This window comes from Anser brachyrhynchus, assembly GCF_964034855.1.
Source record: "Anser brachyrhynchus genome assembly, chromosome: 1".
NCBI classification, from domain to species: domain Eukaryota; kingdom Metazoa; phylum Chordata; class Aves; order Anseriformes; family Anatidae; genus Anser; species Anser brachyrhynchus.
In genome coordinates, this window is record NC_137694.1 from 59,625,555 (window position 1) to 59,647,819 (window position 22,265).

At 36.0% G+C, this 22,265-nt stretch overlaps 2 protein-coding genes across 9 annotated transcripts in view; one reads left to right on the forward strand and one right to left on the reverse strand.

The window, feature by feature from the left end:
- LOC308179238 (uncharacterized protein) overlaps nt 1-22,265 on the reverse strand; it is a 213,420-nt gene that overhangs the window by 129,013 nt on the left and 62,142 nt on the right. The window lies entirely within an intron of this gene.
- The window catches only part of LOC308179268 (uncharacterized protein), a 47,690-nt gene that overhangs the window by 12,936 nt on the left and 12,489 nt on the right, over nt 1-22,265 (forward strand). For 3 of the 4 annotated variants that reach the window (XR_013940305.1, XM_080559183.1, XM_080559184.1), the window contains exons 2-3: nt 8,781-8,859; nt 10,364-10,408. Coding sequence is in view for 3 of the 4 variants with exons in the window: in XM_080559183.1 (XP_080415309.1) it covers nt 8,781-8,859; nt 10,364-10,408 (124 nt within the window). In the remaining variant the exon portion in view is untranslated. Of the gene's footprint in view, nt 1-8,780; nt 8,860-10,363; nt 10,409-12,993; nt 13,385-22,265 lie in introns of all 4 variants that reach the window. The other variant, XM_080559185.1, reaches the window with a different exon arrangement.

A 22,265-nucleotide genomic window follows, 5' to 3' on the forward strand; every position in this document is an offset into this window, starting at 1 on the left:
GAAACAAAACAAAACAAAACTTTTTTTCTATTAAAACCAAACCTTTTCATATGAATAACAAAGAAAGGAGAAAAAAACACAAAGAGATTTTTGTTCATTTGTTCACCTTTAAAATTCAGGCTGATAAATAGTCTACACGTTGGATGTGGTATTGACATAAGAGGTATCATTCTAATTAATATGGAAAACAGGACTTTTATTGGAGAACAAGAGCAATGAGTACAGAATGGTGACTTTCTTTTTAAAATATTTGGAAGGCAGGCTCACACTATGACCTGCTTCCAGTTTCCAGTGGTATTAGGGATGAAGCCAGTATAAATCTAGTTGTCACAAAAGAACAAGTTATAGTATATATTAAACCACAAAAAAATACTTTCAAATAACATTAAGGGTATGACTTAAGCCCACAAAAGCTAGGAAATTCAGAGTTAGGGCTGCAACTCTGTCCTCAACTCACCCCATTTTGTTTAGGTATTATAACAGATATGAAGAGAGCTCCATGAAACATGATGGTTTTGGTTTACAAGGATTAGCACAAAATTTGGCATTTGTCTGTGCAAGGTAGGGTTTGCCAATTTAGCAAGAGCTGATGAAGCCTTCTCATGGAGAGGATGATTATATGAGCAACAAGCCAGATCCTTACATCAAATGTTAATAATAGAGTGTATGCGTCTCTTCACCTGATTAACTTCATGAATCGTATTCCTGGACTTCAAATAGTTAACTGCTACAAATATTTGCTGGGAACTGTAAGAATACTGTGGTAACCTGCGAATGTATTCAGGTCGGTACTGAGTAAGCAGGTGAATATAGTGGCTTGATATCTGAATATGCTAAAGATAGCTGCCAAAACACAAATGCAGCAAATTGGGTTGATAAACAGTAATGACTCTCTAATGGAAAGTATGTGATCATTTGATCAAAATGATAAGATTCAACAAAAATGTTGAATTAAAAAAGTAATATCAGGTTAAGAGATGAGAAGAAGAAATAACTAAAAATTGCTGACTAACTATAGGAGTTGAAGATATTTTTTCTGATACCGAAGAACAGTATGACTTGCTGAAGAACAGTATGTCTTACTTGAAGCTGTGAGGAGAGAGAAGAAGAGAAACACATGTACATGTTTTATTTAGCCCTACCTGTGTCTTACACTTGTGAAAGGGAAGAGTGATTGCTTTTTGCAACACTCCATGCTTTATTACTTTTGCTATCTTGAGCTGTAAATATTCAGCATTTCCTTTTAGATTTGATCGACCTCTGAATCATTTTAGCAAATATTTATGAGTAGTTCCACCACCCCAGCAAATTTCAGTCTGCCATGAAGGAAAAACTGTCATTTACCATCTTCTACAGATAAAATTGAAGAGGTAGCTCATGATTTTTATGACTCGTCATGCAAGAAGTAATGTGTATCTCTGAGGAAATGAAGCTGAGATGCCTACAACGTTAATACTTCAATATACAATATCAAATATCTAATACAGACTATGAAAGTTTGACAGTGGAGTCCAAATACCCTAAACAGGTAGTGAATGGAAAATGTGTGTGCAGTGGGGAAGTGTGCTAGAAATGGTTGAGCTAGAAACAGCTGCTAAGGACTACTGAGATAAAGGGAAATTTAAAGCATATACATATATTACTGTGGAACCATAACACAGAAGTTTGGTGTGGGTTCATTTGGGAAAAATATGAATAGAGCTCTGGAAAAAACACCAGAAGGGATATCTCACCTGTATAACTTCATAGATTGACAGAACTACTGGGGTCAGAAGGCACCTCTGGTGACTGCCTAGTCTAATACCTCTCATCAGAGCAGAGTGGGGTTAGAGCAGATTGCTTAAGCCCATGTCCAGTCAGGTTTTGAGTAACTCCAGGGACGAAGAATCCACAGCTTCTCTGGGCAACCTGTTCCAGTGTTTGACCACTCTCTCTAATATATATATATTTCTTATGTTTAATCAGAATTTCCTGTGCTTATGTTTAACCAGAATTCCTATGCTTCATATTCAAAACAATAAATAAATAATAACCATTCGTATATTTAATCAGAATTTCCTATGCTTCATTTCATGTCCATTGCCTCCTATCCTGTCACAGGATATGACTAAGAAGGTTCTAGCTTCATCCTTTTTTACTCACTCCATATAGGTATTTATACACTTTGATAAGATCCACCCGAGCCTTCTTAGGACTAAATAATCTCAGCCCTCTCAGTTTCTCCTCATATGTCAGATGCTCCAATCCCTAATTCATGTCCTTTGCTGGAACTGCTTGTATATGTCTATGTCTATTTAATCTTTTTCCTTGAGGCTTAAGATAGGTTGTGTTAGCATGTGATTGACACAGGATAAGAGGATGCACAAGATCAGCTACCAAGACTGAACAAAGCCTCTGTAATTTCACTCTGTGCCTAGATATTCATGTTGAATTACATCTATTTGCTTTGAGCAGAAAACATTCTTCCATGCTCTAACTGTTGCTCTGCTGATGCATGGTCACTTGTTAAGCTAATGTGACTTTGCTGAGAGTCCTCAGCATGAACATGGTGAACTCAATTTGTATAAGGCAATGTTTTGGGGCAATCACTGTCACAAATGGTATTGAAAAACAGACCTCAGTTTAATTCTCTATGGAGTCATTTTTGCAATAAAGTTTAAAACAAAGTTAAAATAAAAAAGTTTTTAAAAGAGTTAAAAAATAAATAAAATTAATTTAAATGAACTGCATTCAATCTTTCGCTTCCCTTTCAAATGCCAAAATATTAATATAAAAACATTTTATCCTCAATCAATAACTCACCAAGAAAACAATAAAATAAAATTAAAAATAAATTAACTTATGTTAACATATTTTGAAACATTAAAAAGTACAGTTATTTAGCTCAGGACAATATTTACAACTGTGACCTGAAACTCTGTTAAATTCTGAGTTCATTACAAGCCCTAAATACAACCTATGTTCCTTGAAAGGGCTGTAAATATTCTGAACAAGTCATGACCCAGTTTTCAGCACAGTTGTGCCACGCTATTTTTGTGTTTAAATAAATATAACAAAAATGCATATTTTTGCATAGCTTCAATGCAAAATTAAGGGTACAGAAAGGGGGAGAACTGTGGGCTGGGATGAGTTTCACTTTTCAGTTTTGGAGTAACCAAAACTCAGAGCAAAATGAACATGGTGAGTGCATAGAACCACAGGAACCAAAACCAATGAAAGCTTGGAATGGAATGTTATTGCAGCTTTTATATCTATCAGGGTAGCTAGGTGCTATCTGGCCTTTATCACAATAACATTTGAATAATGCATTCTGTAGCAATTTTCACATGTGATTCTCAACAGTGAGGCCATTACTGGAATAGTGTGTGCAATTCTGATGCCCACTCTTAAAAAAAAAATAAAAATACTAAAAAATCATATAGGACTCAGGAAAAAAAATAAGAATTAATAATGATTTGGAAAGTTAGAATGACAGAAGAGAAAAGTTCAGTCTAGTTAGTTAATGTCTCTAAGAGAAGTTAACTAAGTGACCTGATAATAGTTTATTAGTGATTAAATTTGAATACTTTCAACAGTGGATTTTTTTTTTCAATTAAAAATAAATAAATAAATAAATAAGGAAGGACTAATAGCTAGAAATTGAAGCTTAAAAATTAAGAATAAATTAAGGTGCACATGTTGGATTATCAAGATAATAACAAATCACATACAAGTCTTCATACAAGTCTTATAGTCAAATTTTTCACCTCTTTAAGTCATTGCATAAAAAAATGTCTTAAAACATTTTTCCTAAATCCATCAAAAGGGGTTTAATGCTAAGGTTATAAAGATAAGATTTAGATTGAGATTCTGATAACTTCAGTCATAATGCAGTGAAAAACAGAATGGAAAAATTCCCACAAATGTCAGTTTAGGAGACACATAGATGACAATGAAAGTTGAAATTTTCTAATTTTATAAAACTTCTAATTATTGTTTTCATTGTGGTCTAAATTCCATCAAAGTTAATACAATTTTTCATGCTGACTAGAGAAAATGGAATGTGAAGTAAGTTTGAGGACTTCTGAAAATCTTACCCTTACTTTCACAAAAGCTGACATTTGACAAAGAACTGGCTGTTTTTCTCCTTTACATTCTTTAATAACAAATTCCTTAAGCAAGAAAAAAAAAAAAAAAGGAAAAAAAAAGCTAATAATAGTTCTCACATAAGGTATTTCTGCTTTGAGAACAAAGTAACAATGTATGCAGCCACATTAGAAGCCTTAGAATCTTTAAAACAATATATCTTGCAGCACTATTCCTTTCTTCCAGAAGCATTCAAGATTGTATTGTTTACTAACTGTCATGAACAAAAGTGGAGGGAGAAAACCCTGCTTTATCCATCAGAGAAATACAACCATCCTCGAGTGCAGCTCAACAAAATTTCCCAGTATCTTGCTCTTATGAAATTACAGAGAATTTGAGGTAGTTAGCTGGATTAACAAAACCAATAATCTTACAAGAATATGCAAGTCATTTCCAACTGGAATTTTCTTTTACTGAGAAACACTCAAGAATTTTACTCTTTCTATCCCAGAACAGAGCAGTAGTAACTCAGAAAGGGATCCTCAGCTATTATAAAAGAGGTACCCTGCATCACCAGAATGTGAGAATACTCAATTAAGCTAAAGCTAGAACATAAAATCTCTTTTAGAGGAGGGCTGTTGGTGACTCATTTTAAGACTCAGCTCCTCATGATTAAGATGTCTTTCCCTGTTTATCTTGCAATGGGACTGAGCTAGCAGAGGTTAATATGGGACAAAAATCCAAGTTATGCAGTCAATTGAACAAAAGTTCCACTCAAATTACTGGGAGTTCTGCTCAGTTGAGGGCCTCAGAATTTGGCCCAGTAATAGAAGGCCCTATTCTAATTAAGTTATTCATTTTTAGCCTTAAGCATTCCTCTGCCTCAGTGAAGTGTGCCAAGAAAACTCAAAAACTGAGCACCACAGAAGTAATATTAAAATTTAACAATGTTTTGAACTGACACAGGGAGGACTCTCAAAGCTATTTAGAAACAATGGCATGATCTTCAACTGCAGCCAGGGAATTCACAGTATATGATACTTACAGATGTGCTTTTCATTGGGACCATGTCCCATTCTCATATGCTGAAGTTTTTCTTATGCCTCATGTTCCTATGCATAATACTTTTAACCTAGCATACTTAAATCTCACTAAAGTTACTGTTAGTTACATGCCAAAGTTTGGAAATGCCCAGCCAAGAAGTCAGATGTTTATTTCTTAAATATTACTAACTTTCAATAAATATATTTCTACATTTTATGTTTAAAATATCATTTAATTGAACTGTATATTAAAATTGCTGCTTTGGCCTCTGTTCAATGGATTCTTAAAGTTCGCCTAATTTGGACTAATTAAATAGACTTCTGATACAGTTGGTCCATGATATATGACACCAAACAAAGCATGAATATATTACTGTAGATATTTAGATGTTAGATCTAGTTTGGAAAAACAAACAACAAAACACCAACTACCTTATAAAGCTCTTAGAAACAGTTATGTACATTTCCAAAGGATTATTTTTTCAGAAGTTTTTTTTTTTTTTCTACAAAGTATTTTCTACTTGTAAATCCTTTCAAGTCACTTATAACACTTTTTACTATTACATTACAACAGTGTGCTTTCCAACCTTTAAATTCAGGGAAATGTGCTGCTCCTGAAAAGGAATAATCTTAACTCACATCTAAGATTTGCATCTTATGGAACGTGTAGCACGGATGATGATCACCTAGGGGCAAACTTAATGACAATTCTTACTTTTGAGTGTTTGACTTTGAATAAATGCCTATTTAAAAAAATAATAAAATTAAAAAAAAAACACACAGCAAAGTACAAAATTGGCAATATACATCACCTGACACTATTTTGATACCCACATGAATTACAAGTAAGGCTGAAACATCTTTCTGTATGGCACAGATCACTAACATGTAGGAGACTAAGGAAGCTGGTATTTGGTTGTTCTTACTGGTTATTCTTGCCTTCACTCCCATTTATTCCCAGCTGCATCATCCATTTCCCAGCCAGTCCCAGTCTTTCTGTGACCAAATCTCCTTCCTAGCCAGTCCCTGAGTTCACCAGGTTAGATGTCATGCTTTTTGTTGGCTTCATCTCATGTAATGTATATGTTGTCATGTGACTACTCATCTGCAGATTATTTTCTGTTGTTGTTCAACAGAGTGAGATAAGAATTTCTAGAGCATGATTAATCCTTCCAAATACAGATTCCTGAAAACAGGACTCAGTCTAAATGTCCCTGTAACATTACTTGGATTATTAAAGGGAGCCACCATGATCAGCCTCCATGTTGTTGATGTTTACATTACAGACATCTAAAGTAAGATGAATCCCATCTTTCAATGTGAAATATTTGTAATTCAGGTGGCCTGTAATTAGACAAAGGAAGTACAGGCATACAACAAAACACTTATGATGATTTCTAATAATTTTTACCAATAACACCAGATAAAAACAACCAGTGGTAAATTTGAAAGTATTTGGTGTTCACCAGTCAAGTCTTATCAACTAATCTCTGTATTAATGAACTGTTGACTGAATTTAAAGATTATATATTGTTGAAGGATAGGTGAGAAGAACATGGCTATTAGGTTATTATTCGTTTAAGATAACGTCAGCTTCTGGCTGTATGAGCTACCTTCTCTGTCCCTGCTGTAGGCAAGCATTCTTCCTCCCACTCCTGTGCTAGCATTCACATGGACACATGGTCAGCAAACTAATTCAGACAAAAAGTTAGCAGTCTTCTGGGTTAGTTCTCTAAAAGTCAAAGAGCACAACTACACCCACCATTGTCTGAGGATAGGTGAGGTCACCACTTTTGGCAGAAGCATGTACTTAGATCATCTTCAAGTGATTGTGAAAGCACAACCTTAGCTACATGCAGAGAGATACTTCTCATTATCTTTTGCATTGCCACAGCATGTAACCACTCATTCTCAGATCTCTGCTAAAATGCAATGTGAAACTCATTTATTAGTTACTGAGAGGCCACCTGACAAATGGGAAGTACCCAATGAGCACTAAAGTGGTAAAAACATTCATGTTCAAGAGTAAACAGAATCAGATCAGTGGAAAGATTCATTTTAAATGGGAAGAAGTTAAGTGAAGAAAAGTGTCAGCCAGAACAACTCATAACATTCTGAAATTTTTGTACAAAACAGGAAGAAAACAGACACCCAATATAAAGATCACCTTTTGAAAAATTCTCTATCCCTGCAGCAAAACATAGTGGTTCAAATCTTCTCAGTAAAATAGTTGTGTTTTTTTTTTTTTCCCCTTGGTTTCTTAGAAACTTGAGGACTATTTGTAAAAAAATTTGCTCCAAGAAATCCTGTCTAAGATAGATACATACCACTGAAAAGTTCACTTAAATAGTTAAAGCTTAGCTAATTAAAACAAGATTTTATAATGAGACCCATCCAAAAACTTCAATATTAGGCAGTGTTTCCAGTCCCACTAATAATACTTGTGTTGTAGAAACCTGTATATGAGAAATTCTGGTGTTGAAGTGAAAACATTATTGTCCAGGTATGCTGATGTTTTAAGTGTTCTTTCTATAGATGCTACATGAGCATATATTAACACTGAGTACTATGCAATAATAATAATGCTGATAATAGTAATAACAGCAGTTATAATAAACACGTCCTGTATAATACACATCCTTGCAAAAAATAAATGGAGTATAGAACAACTGATACTCACAAATAGCTCTGTGCTCTAAGCATATAGAAACCATCAGTGCAACTGCTTATGAACAAGTGAAGCAGTTCAAACTTTGAACTTTGAATAGTTTGAATAATTTCAAACTTTAACTCTCATGTCCAATAGATAAGTATTAATTATTAATAATTTATGTGACAGTACTGTTTAAAGAGTTCAGTAAGGAACTGTATGGATATTATCAAAAACCACAGACCCTGCCTTCAAGAGCTAACAGGATTAAGTCTGGCCTATTTATCATAAAGATAGAGATCCAGATATTCATGGGGTTTAGCTTGAAGTAGTGTTTTGATTGCACATTTCTCAAGAACACATATCACTTCAAGATCTTCTAGATAATATACTGGTAAAAGGAAATTTAACACACATACCCCCCAAAGCCTTGTGAGGACCCTAGGGCTAATCAAAACCACTACAGGCCTTTTAGCTACTAAACTGAATTAATCAAATCATCCCTGCTGTTTTCTGTTAATGTTTGGACAATCTAGCTTTTCTGCAGTATGCTCAAGCAGTCTGAGTAGAGAACAGCAAGCCAGAAACTCCTTGAGTTTTAATCCTGGCTCTGACACTGATTCTCTCTGTGGCTTTGGGCAAGGAATCATTGTTCTATAGTAAAATGCTTGTATTGGCAAGATGATGAACTACTGTAGATGATCTAATAAAATTTTTCCATCTTTAATTTCTATGATTCTGTAATACTAACAACCTAAGTTTCAGCCTCTCATCTGAAGAGGGGAGATAAGTACTTACCCAGTTTGCTGGCATGCTAAGAAATTCTTAAGTTATAGGACACACAACTTCACAGGAGTGAAGCTATAATGCGTAATTATAATGCATAATCAACACCTTATAGGGGCTGCATAACACAAGGACAGATTTCATAGCCTCCTTTCCCCTCTTCTGATCATTATCCTAGCTTGAGTTTGTTGGAAAATCTTCCTTCAGTGATTTGGGAACCCTTCTGTTATGTTTAGGCCATGCTTCTCCAGAATGTTTCAGAAGAGTAAAGCGACCTCCAAACCAGCCAATGATGGATTTTTTCTTCTGGAAAAGGTAAGGGAAGATGTTAAGCGCAATAGGGCAAAGTTCCTAGAGTGATACTTATGCCAATGCATACAATGACACAGTCATTGTACAAATGCCTGCATTCCCCAGCTGTTATAACCAGCTCAGTTACACCCACTGGTTGCTGACTGAAGATATACTCTTATGGGTGACTCTAACTTGACCTAGGGAATGAACTGAAGAATAGTAGCTCCAAGTTAAGGATAACCCCAAATCTGTCCAAGCCACTCTGAGATCTCTCTCTCTCTCTTTCTTTTTTTTTTTTTTTTCCCAGATACGCATGCCATTAGCTAGAATGGAGAATCAAGCTGTTTTTGCTGACATTTAAGTGGCTTCTCAAGGTTGCAACTTGACAGAGAATCAATTCTAAAGAGTTGATTACACACAAATGCTGAGTATTTTTTCTTTGCTTTGTCTTCTCTTGTAATTTGTTGTTTCTGGAACTACCCAACTGGAATTTCTCTTTTCCATTTAAATGTTCTTTAAGGATTAACTGTAGACTACTTGTTTGTTCCACAGTAATTTTCTGAAAGCTTATGGAAATAGCTGTACCATTTCCCTCTTCCAACCCCTTCTCTGACTCCTTTCCAATTTATTTTCCTCACTGTAAATGCCTTGAGCATCTCTGTACAAGCACATCTCTTAGAATACCTGTGATTACATCCTCAGTTTCTTTCCATTCTGGAAACAATGCTCCCTTAGACATCTCAGTCTTCTCTCTCTCACACCTTTCATAATGTCTTCTCTTATTCAGAGATGCTTCATTCTTCAGCTCGTAACACTCTGCTCTTCAGCATTTTCCTAACACTTTTCTTTCACCAAAGAAAAGAACTTACTCTAATAATATTTTTAAGCATATTCTCTTGCTACATCTAAGTGCCCTGTCTTTTCTGGGCCTTTCTTGATATCTCTAGGTAAGGAACATGCGTACTTTCAGATTTTACCCTGCTTGCATGAGAGTAATAACAATATGCATCTGAAAATTTTTATTAACATTGCTGAGTCTAGAAAGACAGAAGACACGGTAAAGTAAGTGGTACTGCACACATAATTAGCTTCGTGTTAGCTTAGCTGCTTCATTTGCTGCCCAAGAGTAGTAAATGTTGTAATCTACTGTTATGGACCCCATTCTCCCCTTTCAGTTTGTACAAAAACAGTCAGAGGTGGGACTGCTATAGATAATTCATAATAAAACCTGCCTACTAGTTATACAACACTCAAAGTATCATGTGAAGGTAGAGAGCAGAGAAGAGTAACCTGAGTATGTTTCAGTGAAGGATCATTACAAGCAGCTCTGCCTAAGGATTTTCTCATTTTCCAGACAGAGTAAAAACTATCTTTCTCACAGTAGGCCATGCACACAGGCAACTACTATGGAATGAGTTGCTAACTAGTTATGTCAATGTTTGGCAGGGATTTCTTACTCATTGTTCTACCAGTTTATGTTGCTGTTCTCCCAACTAATCTTCTTAACCCGCTTTCTTTGATAAAGGATGTCACCCTGGTCCATGGCTCCATTGCTACACATCATACCAAGGTATGTAAAGTGGAAAGAAGAGTGATCATTTGTTAACAGTGGTGATCTCTTTGCAGGGCAGACAAGTAGGTAGACTTCCTGTATTCCCCACAAGGAAAACAAGAGAGTAATACAGAGAATGTGGCATTCATTAGCCACTACACAGCTTGGTGTCATTGCAGGAAGATACAGTGATCTGCAAAATGAAATACTGTAAGACAGCAGTCTATCAAACTAACAAGGGAAAACAGGGAGATAAATGTGATTTCTGGAGATGGCTTTCTCCAAGTTACAGTGTTTTTTCAGGTTCTTAACTACACCAGCAGCCATAAAATTGCCCTTTGAAATCATGGGACTATCCCAATGTGAAAATACTAACGATGACACATTACTCTTATAAACTGAAATTCTGCCAAATTAATTTTCACTGCCCCAAAAAGATTTCTTTGACATACTATTTTAATATTATTATATGACTTATGGCAATAGACACTTGATGCCTTAAATGTCTATAACAACAGGACATTATCATGAAAAATACATATAGTTATTGTTATTTACAGCAAACATTGGTGGAGTTGTTAGGTTAAGCAATCAGACCAACTACAGGGGAATGGTTGATTAACCAATTATCACATTTTCTTAGAAATGAATGCATAAACCTCAAGACATACCACAGTTAAAAGCTATTTCAGTCACTGGAAAACAACTGAAAGGCATCTAGAAATGTCTGGAAAAAGATACCCCTCCCCCCAGAAAAAAAAAAAATTACTTCATGCAAGTCACAAGAAAGTTATTATCCAAGCTAGGTCACTGACAAGAGATGTTATTAATGATCCCATTGAAATTATTAATGCATTTAACAATCACTTTGCAAACTATAATATTATATCCTGGGAGAATACTGAATCATGCTGGTTACTTGGATGAAGATCAAATAAGCTCAGGATGAAAAGATCAAACTCTGAGAAAGTCCAAAGTACTATGTGATTAATAAAAATTAAATGCCAGACTATTTGCATTTAAATCCACAAAAGTGTTGACTAGACCCTATCACATAGTTTAGAATTACACAATAGCTAAGAACACCTCTGTAAACACCAAATCTTAACATTATTACAACACAAGGATGAGTCTAATGCTATAGTTATACACTAATATGATAAAGGAATATCACATGCAGGTGATGCATAATTGAAACTTGTCTTCAGTTCACAAAATAGAACTTTAGGTAATACTTGGGTAACAGATAACCGTTACAGCACTTTGCACACACACAAAAAAATATTCATCTCTGTTTACTTCCCAAATAATTTCATGATGAATAATGTTATCCTATCTGATCACATGATATCGAAATGTTGTATGCATAGATTTTGTATGGTATCTTACAGTGTATGGTAAGATTTGCACCCTGTTATTCTATAACAATCTTAACTGAATTGTAAAAGATCTATTTATGTTTTAGATATCATACAGACAAGGAATAAGAATTTTTGCTATGAAATAAAAGTCTATTAAGTGTAAGAGAAAAACGCTTAAAAAAATTCCGCCAAGAGTGGTTTGAGGATAATGAAATTTGCTGAGGAAAAGAATACTGAACTAAAATGCAGTTTTTCTCAACCTTTTTAGTTCATGTATCATGTCCATTAAAAACTCTTCTGTGCCTTGTGACAACCTGCCTCTGAAATGAGTAATCATGAGGCTGTTTCATGTTTCATCTGCCATTCACAGCACCTGGTTGCAAAGAGTATGACTACATGGTCTCTCAAGGTCTCTTCCAACCTGATTTTCTAGAACATCCATGTCCAGGAATCATGAGCCTCCTTTTCGCAAGTTCTGGCAATTTAATATGGTGAAGACTACTCTAATCCTCAGTTTCAGATTTTAAACAGATTCTTTATATTTGATCACTTATGACAGCTGTAACTAACAGCAATTTCAGGCCTGGTTGTTTCAAATGGAAGGTATGCAGGGCATATTTCTGACAGCTGATGTGATCACATGATTTACAGACGGCAGTGGAGAGTAGTGTGTGGATGCTGAGTATATGGGTGTGAATGCACCCAACAGAAGTTAGATGTTCTCCAATCTGAGAACTCCTTTATAAGGTTAATATCTGGGATGCGATTCATGAACAGACTAGCTTCTGAGTGTCTGTTGCAATCTCCACACTAAGAGGAGAAAGGCTGGCTTTCAGCGTCTTTTCCTTAGTTGTTCCCGAAGCTAGGGGAGCATCCTGTCAGGAAAATGCAAGTTTCTTTATAACTACTATTTCTGATGTTACACATAATTTTTCTAGATTGGAGAAAATATTAAGTAGAGGCTAACAGTCTGTATGTATGAAGGTGAGAGAAGAGGAAGGAAGAGTTGACAGGTACGCTATGTGGAAAAACAAGTAAGATAGCTTCTAGCCTTGTGGAAACAGAAGACGTACAAATTTCTGCACATTGGCATTACCCTTTGTACTTTGTCACCTGTGCTACTTGTGCTAACTCAGCTGAGCTAGTGCAGATACATTAACATATTGTGTTACCTCTTTGTGAATGCAAAGAGACATTTTCCCTACACCAAGCTCTTCTCTTATTCCTTTACTTTCCCTTTAGGCCTTACATCATGCTTCCTGGAATCCTAAAAAATGGCATCCACCACTCTGGAAACTTCCTCCTTTGTTCAAATGAACTTCCATTACTACTGGTGTCATTACCTGCTCATATATCTTTTAAAGTTGACCCTGGTTCTAATCCAGATTAGGCAGGTGGTGAGAGAATGCACCACAGAGCATTCCAAGAGCAGTTCAATTCCCTTTATCAAACAAGTTAGTAGATGATGTCTGTCAAATACTTGTTGTTACACAAAGAAAACAAAACCAAACCAAACCAAAAACAAACAAACAAACAAACAAAAACATGATGGAAGCCTTTCCAGTGGAAGTTTCATTGAATGGCTGGATCCTGCAGATTTGTCTCAGCTCTTGCTCTTCAACCGGACCCTCAGGTAAAAAGGAGGCACTTTGGTATGACAGTGTGTGAGAATTTTGTATTGCTGCTGCCTGTCAGAAACCTATTTAGGCATTGAATTGATTATTTCTGTCTGGAATACAAAAGAAAACTGTGAAAATTAATTATTTAATTCTGTCTATCAAACATCAAAACAACAGCAAAATAAGTTTTAATATTGACCATACCTATCATAGCACCAGTGGGAACAGTGTGATGTTCAAAGACAAAGAGCCTGTTGCAAGGAAGAAGTATTATTCAGCAGCTAGTGAAACATACAGTTAAATGTACTGTTGAAGAGAGATGTTACTTCACCACATACTAATTGTCTCTGCTGAAATGAGTGCTGAGTTAATACTTCAAAAGCCCCTAAAACTCAGGTTAAGAAAAGGTACAATTTCAATGCTACAGGAATATATCTCCTTCATTTTCTACTCATTATCCATTCTTAAATTATAATGAATAATCAGAGTAATTATCAAAGTTCTATAATGACAGAGAACCTGCACATGCTAAGACAGTGGCATAATTTGATATTTATGAAATGTTTCTTTATTTATGAAGCATCTGTCTAGAAGTTTAATTCCCCCCACTGCAGCTTTTCATTATAGTTCTAACAGAGATGAATAATGAACAAGATTCCTATCTAGGCTATTAAAATTTGAAAAACGAATACCCTTTGATGAATCCAAACCAATGCCTCACCCAGCTACTGTATGAAGTTCTCAGTATTTTCGTTTATTTTTCTGTTTCCTATTTCAGTCAGAGAGGTTAAAATAGGAAAGCCAAAATCTGGAAAAGAAACAAAATGAAAGAGGGACAGGGGAATGGGTGTGTGAAAAGTTAGGGAGTTTAAATAGCAAAAGGTTCAGATTACAGTGCATAAAGAGGCCAGAGAAATATTAAAAAAATATGAAGATTACAATATTGGACAGAGAATTTAAAAAAAACCTAGAGCAGCAGCATAAGAATAGATAGACGACAGCTGTGGGTGGGTGAAGAGAGAGAAAGAATAGGAAGGGCCTGATCTTTTTCCCACGGAAGTCAATGGCAAAACTCTCATTGACTTCAGTGGGAATTGGAGAGGCCCACAGTGAATGAAAATTCATCACCATGAGGGAGGGAGAGGGAGGAGAACTGGAATTAATAGAAGAATGAACAGGGGTAGGGAAAATAAAAATTGAGAACAGTAATTGAGGCCTGAGGTGACACAGTCAGAACGGCATGCATAGCCAAGACCATTAGGGAGCCAATGGCCCTCAGCACATCACAGGAATGAGGTCCTGGCTGAGACCGAAACTCTAGAGCTCTTACTTTGACAAAAATCCTCCCGACTTTGGCAACCCAGTGTCCCAGAACTGGGATCTTCATATCATTATTGAATTATTAAGTAAATGTCAGGTCCTGTCACCTTTGCTTCACAATAATTCAATGCAGAAACCACTGGGACAGTTTGGCAGGTAAGCTGCTATTGACTGTAGTGAGTGGAGTGAGAAGTAACACGAGGAGGCTTTGAGGCATTACCTGTAGTGCTGGAACTGATGTCTATCTACAGTTGAGGCTGCTCAGGAGTTCTGAACTGATGACCCTGCTTTCAGTCACCAAAAAATGTTACTAAATTTCACCTACTCAGACACTTTTACTGTGCATTTTGTAATACTTGGTGTTTTCCTTAAAGCCCTCCTTTTTCTTTTCCTTTATTAAAAAAAAAAAAAAAAAGTTTTACCCAAGCATATCCCAAGTCCTCAGAAATCCAGAGTCAGATAAAAAGAAACTAGGCTTTCTTGGGGTGTTTTTTTTTTTTTTTTTTAAAGAATATGACTTCCCCACTTTTTGTCTCAGGACAGCAGTTAACCTACTACCCCCAAGCCTCATAATTTCTTCATAAGTTAGCAAAGGTTTGTTAAACTCACCAGCAAACTATGTGTATCCATTCCCCCCTAGTGGAAGATAAAAGCCTTCTGCTACTACAAATTACTTCGTTAGTTCAAGTGCTAAACAGATGTTACATATTAAAAAAAAAAATCAGTCCCACTGATGACCCATGTGAGGATCCACAGAATTTCACAGGAGTGGTAATTCAGTGGTTTTTCAGTCTAATTTTTGTTCCTGTATTTTTACTGAAATGCAAATTGCTTTATGCAGTTATGATGTGACTTTCTTGGGCATATGTATATGGATACAACCCATGTCCGCAATGACACAGCTCTTCCAAGTGAAGCCAGACGTTTTTTAGTTCATCTTGCTCAACGCTCTCTGGTAAATGAGAAGAGCTACCAGAGTCTTGTTATAAAGTATAATATGGAGACTGGGACATGTAGGAGACAAAAGGATGTCCTCAAGGCTAGAGCAGTTAAAGCTTCTCTAACTGTTTTCTGTCTCAGATGCTGCTTCAGCTCTTAGGTACTTCTGGGAAAGTCATGTAATCTGAAATTTTCTGAAGTCGACAAGATGGTTGCTTTTTGTTTGTTGCCCAGTGTGACACCACACAGCAAGTGTCCTAACTGAGGACTCTCTGCTCTAACTGAGGTCACTGGGACTAAGATCAACTCTACAGTTCACTTAGGTTGTTCTTACAATGCCAACTAATCTATGTCAGACTGGCCACGTATGTTCTTTGACTATATCAGATACAGTCTGTGTCATAGTTCATTGCATAAAATATGACGATAACAGTCTCCACTGAACAAGATTATTGCTGAAATAAAATTATAAATAGATTTAAAGTGCTACGGACAGGCTGAAAGGACTAAAATAATTGCAGAAGTTCTTCACACAGATATAAGCCAAAGCCTACTTCTAATTCTGAGATTCTGTAACACCTGTTTCAATATCCACCCAATCCACATCTAGTCTCCACAAGAGTCTCAATTACCTCAAAGTGTAACAAGTACCTATAATTCTGCTTCTGCATTTTCACAGAGAGGTATGTCACTGTTAATAGGATTTAATTCAATATACACCCATTCCTAAGCCTTCTTTGAATGTAGAAACTCCCATCTATGTCTATTAAAAGGCTGACTCCCATTGACTTCTGCTGAAACATAACTGGTCAAGAAGGTTGTGCCTCCTGTTACCTAATAGTCTAGTCATGCAGCACTTCTCGGAAATGTAGGAGGTACAGACAAAATTTCCCACTTCCACATCGTAGGTTTTCAGGTCATGCTAGGAAGGGAGGGTAGAAGCACTGTTTCCTTTTAAAAACGTACCACAACATGGAAGGATGATGAGTATAACCTTTCTGAACAAGTAGGCTTCAGGCTGGGTTAGAAAGTCCTGAATGCCACTGTAGATTCTTCATATTTCTAAAGGCTTACTTATTAGGGAAAAAAACTAAATAGATATTGCCTATCTTAGGCAGCAGCTGCTCACTCATTTCCTCCCTCATTCTCAGCTGCATGCTCCCTAACTGCACATAAGAAATTTTGTTTCACCTTGTCCTCTTTCTTGCCTGATGAGGCGAAACTTGAATGCACAGTGCAATGGCTGTTGAGCAGAAATTTCATTCCTCCATCAGAGCTGGAAATTCACTAAACCTGGATTTCTGACATGTCAAATGAATGCTAAAGTAGCAAACTATTGAATCATTATCACCACCAAAACAGTACCCTCAACTCCGTTGCTGCCTCCTCTAGTCAAAGTTGGAAAGAATAATGTTTCCAGCTCTTTACTGAAAGTAAGAACTTAGGATACCTCACCAAGGGTGACAGATAGGGCTTATGTGTCAAGTGCAAAGATGTACCCTTCAATAAGATTCTTAGAGTTTCCAAGATGGAAAGAATTTTGTCTTCAATAATCCTCTATGGGCTGTCCTCCTGGGACAGTAACCTACTGAATATGATAGTTCATCTACATTGCCTTCTCAAATATCTTTACTCTCCCTTTACATCACATGCAGAGTCTGATCACATAACTCCAGGTATCTGGAATCCACTCTAAGTTCAGATACTTATTTTGACCTTATCCATTGGTATTAATGCAAGAGCCCAGTAGAAATATTTCTGTCTACAGTGAAAGTTTTCTATTCAGGACGAGGTTTGGATGGCACATGATAAATAATGCATAGGATCCTACACTGAAAAATGAAACTGTGAAGAACTACTGAACAAAGACAAATTTTCAGAGAGTACCATGTGTCATAGCTGTTAATGAAGCTGGAGTTCTGTAGGAAAAAGTAGGATTTGGCTATGTAATTAAAAGTGCTATGTAATTGAAACTTGTATCATACCACATGGAGGTACAGTAAGCAAATTTATGTTGAAACAGTAACTCCACTTTTTACCTATTTTCTTAATATCCTTTTGTAATCATTTTTATTGTTAGTTTAGGTAAAGAAAGTAAATTGTTGAAAATTTATATAAGGCTATGCTGCTATAGAACCACTCTATATGTCTACTGACTAAGAAACAGACAACACGGTCTACAGCCTGCAAGTCTTTAGAAGTTGTCTTTCCTTTCAATTTTTTTTTTGTTCCAATGATACAAAAATATGTAAAGATGACCCACTTATTGCAATCATATATTTCTCATAGTGTATTGTGTTACACTGATTATCTCAGACATTTTACAGAGCTCTTGTGAGGTCTAATGAATTTATTGGCCTGGTCTTGCTTTCCTTCTGCACTTTCAAGACTGTATTTTAAACAAGCGAAACTTTTGTATGGTGTGAGGAACATACACTCCTGTCTAACACATGAAACAGGTTTTGAAATCTTCCCAAAAAAATGTTTTGAGAAATAAACTGCAGCACTGAATATACTGTGATTTTAGCTAAAATCTCTGTACAATACTCTTACTGCCATTGCTTATACGTTTTACCCTAATCCTATCACTCCCCAGGCTGTCATTTTCAAATCAAGTGTCAATGATTCCCAGTAGTCTTTATTAACTCTTCTTTTGTTGAAAGACCAAAGATTAAAGCTGAGCCCATGGCATATTTTCAGATGGGAAATATTAATTTACTAAAGCATCTGAACATTTGGAGTAAATTTGAAAACAGAACCATCTGTTATATAAACTAATCCAATAGACTCCACACTTTGTATAGCCAGCTGCTGTCAAGCAATAGATTATGAAACCATGTAATAAATCTCAATTCAAAAAAATGTTTCTCCATTTGAAAGGTTTGAGAATTTATTTTTCCTTTCTTGTTTTAATGTAAACTTGATGCAAGTTGGCAGAACTCTCTGACCTGTAGGGGGGTCTAGTATTCACTCAGATCCCTATGGGAGGCTGTGGATAAAGTCTCAGAGAGGTCAATTGCAAGGCAAGTCTTATGATACATGCCTCTTCTGTGCATCAGTCATTTACTCTCTTGCACGTAAGTTGCTGGAGTGTACTTTGAGATGGGTACCCCAAGGTGCCAAAATTCAAAATAAGGATTGCATCCACCTGAAACTAGTCAAAATAATGAAAAATCTTTCCTGCAGCCAAATTTTAAATTAATAGTTCAGGACACTGCTCATCCTGGGTTGCAAAAGACAAACAAACACCCTTTCCAATAGCCAGCATTTAAATGGACTCCAAACAGGCAGTTTTCCTCTTTTTGATATAAAGCCTATGGCTTCATTTTACCAGCCAGCAGCAGATTTCATAAAAGTTGTCAGAAATCACTCTGTTCATAGTAGCTCATTCAGCACATTTAACCTAACAATTCCTGCATGTAAGTCTGCCCTTCCTTCCACTCAGTAACATGGCAGTGAACCCTTCTCCTTCTATTTTTTTGGCATGGCTTGCACTCTTTACCTACATCACATCAAACTAAAAGTTGTGCAGTCTTCCCCCTTTTCATGTTAATTTGTGTGTGTTTGTGAATGTAACATGGACAAGAGACAAAGAACTTATATATACATATATATAAAAATTATATATACAAAGCAGAAGGAGACAACATGGTTAGGAAGGATGCCAGACTAGGTGTTTTTTCTAAGTACAGGCGGACTTTAATCTTTGATTCCTAACATCCCTATCCAAAATATAACAAAAACTGTCACATCATACTGGAAGAAAAATCATGTTTTTGCAGTTGTTCTGAAGACATTTTGCTTTCCTGATTTCTGTCTTCAGAATGTACAGATTCACCAACAGGTACAAACAATGTTCTTACACAGTTAGCCAGTTATGAAACCCTTGCAAAAACTGTGGGTGTTAGTACATGAGATACTGCAGATTCATCAGGATTTAGGTTGCTTTGGCTTAGCTCAGGCTAAAGTATGGTGACAGAAGCCAACAATCAGATTAAAGAAGGGAGGGAACTTTTCAAAGCACTGTGCTGATACTGTGCTGAAAAAAAAAAAAAAAAAAAAAAAAAGGAAAATGAAGCAAGAGTTTTTTTAACACATTATTTCTTCCTCATCTTGATATGAAGAACAACATGTTACTTCTCAAGGGGTTCTGCTGCTTTCAGCCATTCCACCTGAAGAGTGAGATAATAATTGTTATGAGAAAAGGAAGCAAATTCTTTTCCAAATGGGATATATCTGGTTATGTATGTGTAGCTGGAAAAATTCTACAAAACTTTATAGCTTCCAATGGAAGAACTATACTGATAGCAGAAGTCCTTTATTTTTTCTGTAAGTTCTTTACTTCTCTGAACCCACCACAATCAAAGTCCGATTAACCTATTCCAGTATTAGCTGAATCCATGCCTGCTCTGCCTGCTTAATTCACTGTCCAAGATACTCTGTGGGAATGCAGTGTACAATTGCTTTTCACATAGGAGAGCACATAGGAGAGTCTTGGAGTAACATCACTGACAGTCAATCTGTCCACTTTAGAGATTAAATGACTCAGAGTTATATCATCTAGTGATTTATCAGTCCTCTATATTTCACAACTAGGTATGAACTTCTGTGTTTCTAGGCTGCATGTATTAGGCACATTCTATGTGGTCTTTTCCAAAAGTTTGCATATTCTTAAAAATTCTAAATAGCAAGAAAAAATTGTCAACGGAAAACTACTAAGAAACATCTGTTCTCCCATCAATTTATTCAACAATTTCCCATTAGCATGTACACGGAAGGGAGAATAGACTCTGCAGAATGCAATAAAAATGTGTTTCACTAACTAAATAAATTCCTTTATATATTGTGGCAAGACAAATAAATAAACCCAAAGATTTACAGACAGCCACCTTGGCTGACATTTCACAGAGTTGGAGCCTTTAGCAATATTTTTGCTTAACTCCATCCTTGCAAAGCCCTATCTCTTCTCCCAGAACCTCATTTCTCAACTCTCCCCTGCTCTCCTCTTTCAGGCCCACTTCCCAGTTTCTCCTTTTTTTTTTTTCCTTCCAAGGTGTGATTGCTGTCTTTTCTCCCCAAAGTCTCCTTGATTGTTTTGCTCTGCTTTAATGAGTCCAAGCCTTCACTCTACTCCAGAAATTGCGTTTACCCTTTTTGTTCCCAAGCACATCTGTCTCCTCCAAGCTTTCCCTCCTGTTCTGACCTTCCTGCTCTTCAAGATAATTTTTTTTTGCCAAATTTATTTCCCCTTTGTCTTTCTAGTCTCTTTTTACTTCTCTGATGTTTTTTCTTCTCTCAGCGCACTAAAAGCATGCCACTACTTTTTTTTTTTTTTCTTGAGCAATGACGAGCTAAAATTTGAGAACTCACATCCGTAAGCACAATAAAGCAGCAACAATTGTGACAGTTTATTCACCCTAGTATGAGAGGGAAAGAGGGAAGTTTTTAAAAACTGACCCAAACCAGACACCACTAAAAACAATAGAAAATATCAAGACTTGTAAGCAGTAAATTACCCTTAACCAGAAATTCATATGGAAATGCATATTTGATTTTAAGCTTCCAATTTCTAATTCAATAATAAAATATTCAAGAAATATCCAAATTCAGCAATGGATGTAACTATACATAGTTATAATATTCAGATTTGATAATTTGGTATCATCTGTATGCTAATTTTTGCAAGTCTCTTATTCTATAAACTTGTTACAACTTTCATGTATACCATGGCGTATGATAAAAAATTAAAAATGTTCTGACTCTAAAATGAACGACATGCTTACTTAGCTCTTCACTCATGGACACTACTAAAAATGTACATTAAAGCTTTTGATATTTTGAGCAAAAATAGAATGTTATGGGCTATTTGCAGATCACCTTTCATTTTACTTTGCTGCTAATAAAAATGAATTCGTATCAGAGGAGAGGGGGTTCTTCCCTGCTCCCAGTGATGCTAATCAAGACTTTGCCATTTCATTCGCTAGAGGCAGAATTAGAATGTGGGTCAACACAATAGATACTACTTATTTAAATTCATTACTTTTCTAGTGCTCTATGCTACATTCCTTAGCCAAGCAAAACTCCTACGGACTTCCTGTATTAGGTCCATCATTATTATTTAGCAGATTGACAGAACCAGAGTGGTACCGTCTATTACTACTGGCAAATAACGTTTGAATTCATCTTCCCATTATTCACAGGATGACTCATTCTGTGTCGTATACACTTCATTTTTGATTTATGTAAGATGTACATTTTAACATCCTTTCTGAGACTCACAATTATTTAATCTATTTTTGTCATTCTATTCATTTGCTTTTTCAAGTCATTTTGCATTAATAATCAGTCTCCATTCTTCTTCATTATTTAGCATTATTTGGTATAATGGAGTGTGTGCCAACTAAGACTTCTGGATGAGGCTTCTGGATGAGTGACACATTTACTGCTCAAAGTTAAAACATATAAAACTTCAGATAGTGAAAAAAGCAAGATATTTGTAGATGTACTGTCTAGTTTTGAACATCTTGATTGTGACTTGAGCCAAGTTAATAATAATGGTATGCTTTTCCCAGTTATATGTATCTATCCAAGAAATGAGTATGTTGTCCCTAACAAATCAATACTGAGAATGAGAAA